At 36.6% G+C, this 12292-nt stretch overlaps 1 protein-coding gene across 1 annotated transcript in view; it reads left to right on the top strand.

Annotated features, from left to right (window-relative positions):
• Positions 1–47: 47 nt before the first annotated feature.
• PDE3B (phosphodiesterase 3B, cGMP-inhibited) overlaps positions 48–12292 on the top strand; it is a gene marked incomplete at its 5' end in the record, with an annotated part of 86869 nt that continues 74624 nt past the window's right edge. Inside the window, one exon of the mRNA XM_009586620.1 lies at positions 48–209. Coding sequence (XP_009584915.1) covers positions 48–209 — 162 coding nt within the window. The remainder of the gene's footprint in view (positions 210–12292) is intronic.

Raw genomic sequence — 12292 nt, forward strand, 5'->3', positions numbered from 1 at the left:
GGGAGCTCGGCATCTTCTCGGCTCCGAGCCGAGGAGCGCACCACCAGCATCATCACCACCCACGGCTCCCCAGCGCGGAGGAAAAAGTGCCTGTGATCAGACCCAGGAGGAGATCTAGCTGCGTATCCTTAGGGGAAACTTCGGTCAGCTACTACGGCAGCTGCAAAATGTTTAGGAGACCCTCGTTGCCTTGCATTTCCAGGGAGCAGGTAGGTTTCTTCGAAACGGGAGGGAGAAACTTTCTGAGGAATGAGCGCCACTCGCTTTTCCTAACTGCTGTGTCTGTCTGTGCTGGATGTCTGCTGTCAAACTCCTGTTAGAGGAATGGAGGAAAATGTTAATCCTTTAGCGGGTTTCTCAACTCGGTTCTGCAGAATCGAGATAATCCTTTATGTCTGTATAGAAGCTAAATCACAATAATGTATTTGCTATAGGACAGAAGGCTCGCTCACTTTTCATACGATCTTAAATATTAAAAAGTGGTTCTTACTGATTAAAACAAAACCCCAAACCAAACATCTTCCGCTATCAGCTACCTTGTTATTTTGATTGTTTCTTTTCCAAAGCCCACCACCTCCTCTGCTTCTGGCAGACTTTACGAGAGAAAGAAACCACAGCTAGTCTAGCTGCTCGGCACTTCTGGTTCTTCCCGCTTTCTATCGACAAAATCATTGCTAAGTGCTAAAGAAATATCAGGTTTTGAGGGATATTATTTATCAAATTTGACGTTGTTTGAGTGGCAGCTGTCCTGCCTTGCAGATTACTGTCTCTTGTTTCTCTCTCTCCCTCTCACCCTCTCTTCCTCGCTCTACATAAGTTAACGTTAGGTTTGGGTTGATGGGATTTAAGAAACTTCTTTTTACTGAAGAGAGAGCTGTTCAGTAGAGTCTGGAGGGGTGCCCGAAACGCTCAGTTTTCTTGAATGGAACTCTGTTGGTTTCTACCTCCCGGAAAACTTTTCAATGAGTCTTGTTTTTTGTAGCGCAAACCCCCAAGTGTGTGTGTGGAGTTTGTTTTTATTTGGGAACTTGCACGTGAACTGCAGGAACATCGAGTTGTGTTGCCGGTGGAACTGGCCCGAGGCTGCTGCAAGCGGATTATCAGCCCGTTTTATAGGAAGGAGAATAAGGGGAGTGTATTTAATAAACGTGCAAGTGAACAGTTTTGTGGGAAGTGATTGTTGCTGCACAATCCCCCATCTACTACTGTTGTGGCTGAAATTCATGGATACTAAATGAAATTTTCTAATTTTGCGTTGACATGTATTCCGTAATGCACTTCTTGTGACTGACTGTGAAACAGGTCTGAGGAAATATGAGGTGAATCTGAAACGGTAGAGTAGTTTTCGAGCTTTTCTTTCCTGCATGTGCACAATAGAATAATACAGCGGTAACTGTTTTTGCATAAAAGGTTAAAATGCAAGTGTGCTGTAACAGGCTTCAGAAATAACTCATTCAAGAAGATTCAAATTATCTAATGCACACTATGAAAGAAATATTAAAATATTGTACTAGCAGTTAAGATATGTAGGCCATATTGTATAATAATTTACTTTCTCTGTTCCTTTCTGGATAGTAAATGCTCTCTTTTTCTGTCACATTTGTCTGCAGTACAAAAATCTCAGAAAATGTGGTTTCATTAACCTTTCTAGATGATGGAAGGTATTTGTTCTTACGCAAGTTACTAAATGCTTCCTTTGATATTCGGCTCACATCCTAAAGGCATGTGCATATTTCAAGTTAAGGCATTTATTATTCTTCAAGTAACATCATAAATGTCAACCATAACTAAATACGTAGAATTTATTGGCAGTACTTAAATCATACGTGTTCATAATAAAATGTAACTGTTTGGTAGACTTCCAGAATTTGATATCTTTGTTATCACTAGAAGTGAACAGAAACAACAAAGACATCTGAAGTTCTTTTTTTCCTAATAGTCTGTTATGCTTTACAATAAATATTTGTGCTTTATTAAGCATAGTTTAAATGGGATTCATAGATATATGTTCTGTGCAGTATTTTGTATGTGATTTTATAAGGATAACACAGGTTAAATCCTCTGATCTCATGTCTGACTTGGAGAAAGATCAGACATTGCAGAGCTGATAAAACATCAATTGGGGGGGGGGGAAGAAGAAGTAAGCCCAGAATGTGTGACTGTATTTGAATAAACACTACAAGGTTTTTATATTGCTTCCTTGAAGCAGAAGGAATGTACGCACTTAATGCTTTTCAGAGAGCATTTATTATGTGAATTTTCTTTAAGGACTGATTGTATGTTTTGCAGATCTTTATAAAATATTACAATGATTCTTTTCGAATATTAATATTTTAGGAGTGAGTTTAATGAGCATTGTTAGGAAGATCAGTGGAGTACAAGGAATGTGCTGCAGGTCTACCATGACAGGAATACTTTGGTGAATGAGAGCTAAGTTGCTATTGTGATTCTATTAGATGTGTTTTGTATGATTGTTATGAACCTCTTGTATTTAGAGGTTTGTATGAACCTCTGCAAGCAGGGACACGGAAAAACAAAAATGGCAGATGTATTGAATCATAGAATACCAGGTTGGAAGGGACTTCAAGGATAATCTGGTCCAACCTTTCTTGGCAAAAGCACGGTCTAGACAAGATGGCCCAGCACACTGTCCAGCTGAATCTTAAAAGTGTCCAATGTTGGGGAATCCACCGCTTCCCTGGGGAGATTATTCCAATGTCTGATTGTTATCATTGTGAAAAATTTTTCTCTTGTGTAGATTTTAGTTACTCTTTGAGGAAAATAGGGAATCCTAGTATTGACATTAAGTTTTCAGTTACTTGTTGATTTGAAATTATGCCCGACTCTCTCTCTAGTTAAATACATGAGAAAATAATTATATTCATTGACTGTTTTTTTTCATTAATAAGCTCAAGCCATCAATTCTAAGGGGTCTGTGTGCATGGAGAGTATGTGTGGAGGGAACAGGTATGTGCAACCAGTAGTGTGTGCACACTGGAATTGGATGGAGCTATCACTGTTTTCTGCGATAGAAGTGGAAAGAGGCCTTGTGAGCACAACCCTGTAAATGCTTTCTAATTTGAGCAATCCTTATGACAAATATTTACATTATTGCTTTCTGTACTTGAACAGGTATGGCAACTATAATGCTGGAAGGTTGATAAAATTAGATTACCTTTATTCTTACCTTTTATGTGAGTATCCATGCTTACTTTAGCCACCAAAGTCTACAAAATCATGCTGCGTGCAATACATATGGCTAGCAGTGTAGTTTGAGATGGGAGGAAAGAGTCTTGAATAGATTATGTTTTTAAATTTTTATGTGAGTATGCTTAAATGCCATTATCAAAATATATAAATCCACATAGAAGGAAGCAATATGACTAAAATTAAGGCTAAAATTATGCAAATGCAATGTCTTTTCTGAACTCTACTATATTAACACTTTCCTGCTCACAGAAATTCATATAATTTTAGCAGTAAACAGGCTTTTTGTATTCTTATTTCAATATTCATCTTGGACCCAGAAAGGAATTGCTTATGAGCAGTATGACTGCAGTATTGATTGGTATTACAAATTTTGTGTAGATGGTGTTTAGATGATGTTTTGATTGCATGTATTAATTGGATGCTAATCTGTTAGCTGTACCTACTGCTTCTGGTATTAAAGGGTTTATCTTCATTGACTATTGCATATTTAGCACTTTTTTTTTTTTTTTTTTTTTCCCCCATGAAAGCCAAATCAGAATTGGGAATCTAAAAGGTGCTTGTCAGTACTGCAGATCTTGTAAACACTCTATGTCCTGAAAAATATTGTAGTAAAACTTTTTTTTCTTTGACATGATGGTGAACATGTATATGAGAGCAAATAACTGTGTAGGAACTCATATATAGGAACTTCTCAGAATCCAGAAAGAGTATGTGATTTCTAAAATTCATATTTTTCCTTGAGTAAAGAATAGGCCTTCCTAATTAAATGTACAGGATTTGTGTCCAAAACAGCCTGCAAACAGAGCTGATACTTTTCCTAGTTACCTGACTAGGTTTAAACATGTGGGAAGGCTGGGATATTTCATGGATAAAGACTGCTTTCATGTTGCACTCTGTTAATTACAGGAAGAACTGTCTTGTGGTTAGCTTGTTGGATTGACCGCCACCTCTCCCCAGTTTCTGTTCCAAGCTATCTCGTACCTTTGATGCATTAACTTAGGAAGATCAGGACTCGATTTCAAGAGTCTAAAATATTTATGTAACTTGAAATTAATGCAATTCCTTATTTGCTTAGACAACTTATATCTGTGTCTGTTACCTATTTGTGAAAAAAATTATATTTTGTCCTTAAGTACTCAGGGTATAAACTTTCTAGTGCAGAAGCTGTCTGTTAATATGTATTTTACAGTTTCTTAAAATTGTTAAATCCAGATACTGTTTGCAGCCTAGAAACATGTGAGCCTTTACCTGTAGATTGCAGCCAATAACATAAAATGTAACTCTCTTTGCTACGTATTTGACATAGCTCTTTGAAATTTTAAGTTTTCCCCTGATGATTACAATTACTATTACCAGAAGTGTACCTGCATGTCAAGATTTGTTTCTGCTGTTAATAGAATCTTCGTATCCCTTGGGTTTTTATTGTTTGTCTTATGGGGAAAATCGAGGTAGAAATGTGGGTGTGTTGAGCTGTGAATGTAATCAATTTCAATGGGATGCGACAGAGTGTGGGGAATATGCAAAGAGAAGGATTACATGGTGAAAGCAACAGTCTTGGAAAACTTTTTGGAAAAAATATTTCAGATTAGTAGGATTATATTGCTTCTGTCTGGTTCTCTCTGACTTTGACAAAATGTTTTGCACTAGATGAAATACGAAATGAGAAGACTCTTGATAAGAGATGCATCTTTTTTCTTTTTTTTTTTCCCCTTTTTTCTTTTTTTTCATCCTGAAGTTACATTCTTGAAGTATTATACCACAAAGAAAGGATGATTTGAGCATGGTCTGCCCATAGAGACCTGTAGAGATGTCAGAGTTTAAGATGGTATCCTCTGGCAAAGTGACCACCAGGACCATATAGCTGTTCACAGAGAATGACAAATAATGCTATTAGGGAGAGTGAGTGCAGTTAAGAACTCTGTTAGCTAAGTTTACCTTAAGCTGGTTTTTAGATATCCAAGACTTGGTGGCAGTTCAGGTTCTGGGCAGAAAAAGTATGCTAAAAGCAGGGAAACATGTCTGTAAGTTGTCAGTATAGCAAAGGGGCTTGACTGTTTCTGCCGGTGTTGTTTCCTGGAAAGAAACTTAAAAAGGGAAAGGAAGGAGATCAAAGAGAACTGCTGTGGAAATGCTGGAGAAGTTTGGAGGAAGGTGAGGGTGGTGTATTACAGGAGTGACCAGAGCGCCAGTAGGAAAGAAATGGAGGAAGCTGGGAGAGAAGGTTCCAAGAACTGCATGATTGACTGTGTCAAAGAAAACTAACAGGCTAAATTGGATAAAGTACTAATTTTCAGCTTTGACTAGGAAGACATTTTAAACTTATGAAAGAAAATTGTAGAGAGGAGAAACAGAAGGTTCCCAGGAGAGTCTGCAGAATGGCAAAGAGGACAGCCTTCACACTGCAGTATGTGAACAGCACATTCTGTGATGTTAAATATGAAAGGGAAGAGAATTACAAGGAGTCAGGTATATTTTCCTGAGGAAAAGACTCGTCTTTTGACACAATGTAGGTGTGTGCATGTATATGCCTGACAGTAGCATCCTAATAGTTGAACTTGACCAACTGAACTGATGGAATACTATGGCCTTAGAAGTTTCAAAGATATCAAATTCCAGCAAGTTGTATGAAAAAAGGTGAGTGGGAAGTGAAGAGACCCTATGGAATGTGCCCCAACATGGGGCAAGTCTGCAGTGTGAGCTCAACTCTAAGAGTCCACATGAGACTGTCTATCATGTCATGAGTGAATACCAGAACTGGGGGGCAGGAATTCTGTTAGTCTGGGCCTTATTTGACATTTGATAGGAAAGTTATATTTTAAAAAAGCTTTTTTCCTCCTGTTTTGGTTTTCTGATACCTAAAAATGAAAACTTCATGCAGCCTCACCATCATTCAAACAAATCACTGAACAAAGCCAACTGTAACTATCAGGTCTGGTGTTCAGAAACTAGTTGCTAAAGATGGAAAAGAGTAAATCCTGTCATTTTGTGCAAAGGTAAGGATTACAGGCAGGGAAACTGGGAGGTGTAGTCTGTTCTATCGTTGATGCAAAAACTTGTGGAGGAAAACAGATGAGAAACTTCTGCCTGCCAAATGAGAAGGGAGAGCAGACCTCGGGAGGTTACAGCCATAGAATGTTTTGTTGGAATCTCACCCATTTTTTCAGGATAAAACTATGTGAAGAGAGAGTTGAAAGAACAGTTTAAGATGAGAGTAAAGGGGAGTGAAAGGAAACGTTGAATTTCAACATGACTTTTTCAGTGGCTGGAAACAATGCTTAGCGAGATGGAACAACAGAATAAATGTTAATGGAAGAAAAATAATGGGACTTTTCTGCAACTCAAAAAAAAAATTTAAGGTAAAAGTGAGGGCTTGGATTGGTCAGGGCAGACTGTAATATACGAGTGAATGTTAGTGAAGCATAAAAAGGATCGATAACTTTAAGGATCCAGTGGAAGTAGAAGAGTACTAGAGCCTTCCAAACAGACAGGAACCACAGATGCTAATAAATTAGAGTTCACAGGGTAACAAGTAAACTGACCAATGATGGTATTTGGGAAGGGGAAGTGTGGCAGAAACAGGTCAGAGAAATCTGTCCTTAAGGAAGACCAGTTAAGTGAATGGCCTTATTGGTGAGTGTGACAAAATGAAGTGTTCTAGGAACTAGAGATGGCAATAACAACGAATGACTGCTGAAATAAAATTATAGTTTCCGGAGCAGTTTTATATTTGAAAATGGATCATACAGCTTTGGGAAAGGATGTAATTCATAAATACAGGCAGCTGGTGACCAGGAGTAAGTTTTGATGTGTCGGGCCATCCCTACTTTTTCATAGCTTTTATATGTAGCATGTTCCTTTGAAACAAGTGCAAATTTACTGGGAGAGGGACAAAATAGGGCACGGATATCCAAGTAATTTTTTTATATCCCTCTATTTGTTTGATAGTTCAATATTTATGAAAACCAGTGCTGCTATGCAGAACATTCATGACTACCAGTGCTAACCTCACTTTGTACAGGAGGTGTGGAAAAAGCTGACATATTTCCAATTAAATGACTGATTGAATGGTAATCCTGACAAGTTTTGTTACCCAGTGCTGAGTTGCCAGCCTTAATGTTCCATTATGCAAACCCAAATACCTTCACTAAGTTAGAGGCATATTTGCAGCAAATGTTCAATTTGTTGTTCTTTTGATAAATAAAAGTTTGTTTTATGGAATGTTAAAATTATCCTTTTCCTATATGATTTACTATTTTTAAGCTATTCAAGATACCATAGAAAATGTACCATGTGAAGCTGTATTTGGGTGCTTTGGATTTAGTTTTGAGAGATCTTCCCTCTTTTATGAGGAACATTCCAGGCTTTTTGGTATAAATTAGCAATATAGGTACATTGTTATAGCTATATCCACGCTGGTAACAGTAATTGAAAAATATACATGGATTTTAATTTGGGGTGAGTACTTTCAGTATGCCCAAACCAGTCAGTGCTCCTCCCCTGCCCCAGAGGAACTGTACCACTATTGGATGGTGATACAGCAAGCCTGTATCACGCCTGCCTGTTTATATCTTTTGTCAATACATTTTTATCAGCAAAGTTCATAATACAGAATAAACTCTTCCGAAAGTATGTGAAACTTAAGGTTTGCAGAGGGAAGTTTTATCAGTTTTATTGAAATAACAGCTTAACTATGACTCCCTGCATAGGCACTATGGTATTAGTGTCTCTTTTAACCTTCATTATTGGTCATGTTTCATTTTCTTTTCGATTAGATTAAACCCTTTTAACAGGATAGGAGCTAAACTACAGGCTAAAAAAGGCATTCTTATACTAGGCTAACTGTCCACATCTTTAGCATGATTTTTGTTCCAATGTGACCTAAAATTAAAGGCCTGTATTTACATTTAGGGTCTTTTTATTTTTCTTAGAGTCAGTTTAATATTATAGATTCAATCATAATTTATTTTCTTTTTCTTTTTTCCTGCTAAGCACTGTTGTGTGATACCTGTTTGCCACTTCAGGAATGTAGTTTTGTTTCTTCTGTCTGGTAGATTCTCTTAAAGGAATTCTAAATTTCTGGGTACTCTAGGTTACTAATACAGGATAAGAAGTACAGTTTTTTTAAGAACAGGTATCAGTGAGTTGTTCTAGTATTTTTGGCTCTCCAGAACAGTTTCTATCCTTTCACACAAATTGCTGATACACCTACTGTTTTTCAACACTTGATGACTGATAAACACTAATCCTCAGATATCTCATTATCTTCTGTGTGAGAGATGTATTGTGGCCAAGGAACCTTACAGTGTGTATGCTTTACAGAAGTGGATGGCCTGTTAGCTGGGCTCGTAACTTTGGAAAGGATAGATATGAACAGACTTTTTGTGAGCTTCCTCTGAGGCAGGGATTGATCTCTGTATTTATGGGACATCATTAGTAGTTAACAAAATTCAGTGTCATGCATGTAGTTTAATGATGCTAACTTTAAAAAGAAAGGAATGTATTTGAGAAAAGTCTTAAGTGGTTATTGTCTTGATTAATATCCACACTAGCCTTCATTTCATTTGGTTTGCTACCTAGACAGTGTAATCTGTAAATGCACTCACCTGCTCTTGCAATTCCATAGTATCCTACACATTCTCATTCCCTTAGAATTATCCTCATTACATAGTATGAAATTAAATTTCAGTTAATTTAAACTGCATTTTTTGTAGATACAAGCAGTTATGGTCTTATGCGTGGGTAGCAGGGGAGGGAAATTTGTGTTGAAACCTGGAGGTATGATTAGAGACTGAAAAGGTTTAGATCCTGCTGTGCCTGTGAAACGCCATCTGCTCTGGCACTGCCCTGAAGGAATTGGCTCAGACTGGAAAAAGTAAAAGCACACTAGCACAGTTTTCCTATTGACTAGCCGGATCTGCTAGAAGCAGGCTTTATTTTGCTTAGGAAAAGATGAATCTGGGTTATATTATTTCCATTGAGATTGTCTATACAAAAGGGCACTGAAACACAGATGTACCTACTATGTATTGCTGCTTATAGACTGGGGTAAACAAACACATACATTAATGATGACAAGGGCTTGGTTCTTCCTAATGTGTTAGTATAGGATATTTCATACCTTAACTAGAAAACACAAACAAGCTTGTGTTGTCCACCCTGTGTGTGTCCTCTTTCTGCCCTTGTTTCAACCAGCTGCATTTTCGGGGCAGCATAGTATCCATTTGGGGATCACTGAAGCGTGCTTACAAAGCAAATTTCAAGTGAAACTTGCAATGAGAGAATTTCAATTGATTATGCACACAGATGTTTAACTAGGCATCTTCTAGTCTTTTTTTTTTTTTAAATAGTAAAAAGCTGAGGAATGTTATGTAGGATCTTTCCAATGATTAAAGAAATGTAGTATGTCTATCTAAAGTTAAAATGAGTGATTACCATGATGTAAATAACAGCTTTGTGCTGTTATGGCAAAGTGCAGTTGAAAGTATTTTGATTACAAGTATCTGTTAACTTATTTTTATGTAGTTATAGAAAAGCATTAATTAGAATCTGTATCAGAGTTTCTTGCTACTTTTTATTCACCATAGCAGAATGTTTCCATGCCATAGTAATATTAAAAATCTAATTTTTCTTTCTGTTTGGAGTTTCTGGTTGAACAAGTTTGATTAAGAAAGAAGAGTTTGGAACAGCTTTTTGTTAATGACCAGTCTTTTTTGTCATTACTTTTAATTAATTCATTTTTCATAACTGGCAGCCTGTTTGTTAGACGCCAAAGAATTTTTAAAGAAGCTTGAAAATAATAGGTTTGCCAGTGATTTTCTGTGATGTTAAGATGAAAATAAGAAAACGGGAGTAGATGAGCAGAGGCTGGCTATTGCTTTTAAGGGTGGCCTGTTTTCAAACCCTCTGAGACAATGACCGTCATACCGGAGACATCTGCAGAATGTTCTGAAGAAGAAAATAGTACTTCAGTTTATGTGTAAAGGATAACAATTTTTTGTGAAGGGTAAAAACCAAAACTAGGTAAAAGACCCTAAGCTTCAAACAATCTTGTTAAAATTGAGTAAAACTCTGTGCTTACATATGAAATCTGCGTAATCCATTATTAAGATCATTAAGGACAAAATTTCAGGACAAATTCAGTTAGAAACTGATGTTATATCTGTAAGTATGAAATTGATATCTTGTTCAGGAAAGTATCTTACAACTTTAGAAAAGATTCAAACTGTGTTTCGTATAATAAAGAGATGCCATTTCAGGATTAACTGCAAAAGTCAATACAGCTTTAAAAATGGACCTATAATGGTATATAGTTAGTCTTGTGTCATTTTTCTTGTATGAGACTAGTTGTTGTTAAAAATCTCATTCCTAAAGATTTGTAAGTCTTCTATACTTGTCTTAACACTTATTCTAGTAGGAAGCTCCCTGAAGTCAGCAGAGCACTTAAGCTTTCAAGTGGAAAAGAACATGTGGTTTACAGTGTTTAAGGACTGAGATTATAGTCCTTACTTGTTTAAAAATTCACAGGGTTTAATGTAATTTATAACTTTAGCTCTTTAGTTGCAAGTGTTAACAATCTCAAATACATTCTTAAAGCTATGTTCCTTTCACCTGTCTGATGGTGGACAGGATTGGTGTGCCTTTAGAAGGCACATCTTTATTTTTAATTATTTGGGCCTTGAAAGTACAAGAAAAATAATTTCCCAAGAGATTAATGTTCAATAGTAAATTGTTTACTTGCTTGTCTTGTCTTTTTTGAAATGTCATTTTTCTTTCTCTTTCCTCTGTTCTTAATTTTACAATAATTTTAACACCTCTTCCTACCAGTCTGTTCTTTCTCTTTCTACATGTTACAAGATCAGTAACGGAATTTGGTCCAAAATTACAAGAATCTTTCACCAAAGACATAAAAATGCTCTGACTGAAAACATTTTACTTTTTTAGAAGCCTAGCAATCAAATTGTTGTTTAAAAAAAAGTGTAGAACATTTGGTAACATATAATTTGTAAAATAGAATAATTAAATATTTCTTTGAATTTACAGCATAAAAATGTTTCTAGAATCCTTTACTTCAGTACCATGTAAATGTCCATTATTGAAAAATGATACATAAGTAGACTGCATTTGAAAAGGTGCATACATTTATTTCTGACATAGTCATACAGACCTTATCCTTTACCTGATACTATACAACATTGTAAAGTTCTTTGTTTTTTCATTTTGTTCTTTTAGTTCTGCAAGTTAGATGCAAGGTGCTTACTCACCTGCTTCATTCTCTGTAAGCATAAGTGCAAATTTATTTGTAAGATCTAAGTTCTTAGTATGTAGGCTTTTATAGGTAGGAACTTACTCTTTGCTGCCCAAAGAGAATCTGTATGTCTTCGGTAGTTTCAAAGCTGAAAACAATCCTCTGTTTGTTTATTTCCTGGATAGAGGGGACAAAGGTTTTCTAGGTTGGTTGGTTTGTTTGTTTTTTTTGAGAAGACTAAGCTTTTAGCCATCTTGTTTATGTTTTGCCTAACTCTTTCCTATTGTAAGCAAGTGAGGACGGAGAAATAGGAGTGGTATTGGCTCAAGTGCTGTAGTTGTAGCGAGAGTAGCTGGCTGTCTAATGATAATAGGGAATGAACCGTGCCTCAAAAAAAAATACTGAACATCTTACTCCCTTCACTTCTCCTCCATTCAGAACGGAGGGAAAGAATTAGAAGATTTGTATTTGTCAATGTGCCTTCCTGCAATGTTTGAAAGCTGTAAGAAAGCTTTGCCTGATCTTTATAATACTGATGTTCATATATGAATTTAATTGAGGTATTTCATTCTGATTACAGCTTTGGTTGTGACATGTTCAGTAGGAGCAGAGGAATATTTTCAGTCCTGATGTCTTCAGCTTATTTGCCTCCAGAGGGCAAGCAAATTTAACTGGACTTTTGCAGAACTTTTTTTTTTTTTCAGGAAATTTTGAACTTTATTTCCAATTTCTGAGTAATACTTTGGCTCAGCATGTCTGTTAGATTCCCAGCTGTGTCCTAGGTCTGTCTTTCTCTTCCCATCAGCTCTGCTTCACTTTTTGAGATGGTCTGCAGTG

The sequence above is a fragment of the Fulmarus glacialis genome, unplaced genomic scaffold, assembly GCF_000690835.1.
Source record: "Fulmarus glacialis isolate BGI_N327 unplaced genomic scaffold, ASM69083v1 scaffold24841, whole genome shotgun sequence".
In the NCBI taxonomy this organism is placed as follows: Eukaryota; Metazoa; Chordata; class Aves; order Procellariiformes; family Procellariidae; genus Fulmarus; species Fulmarus glacialis.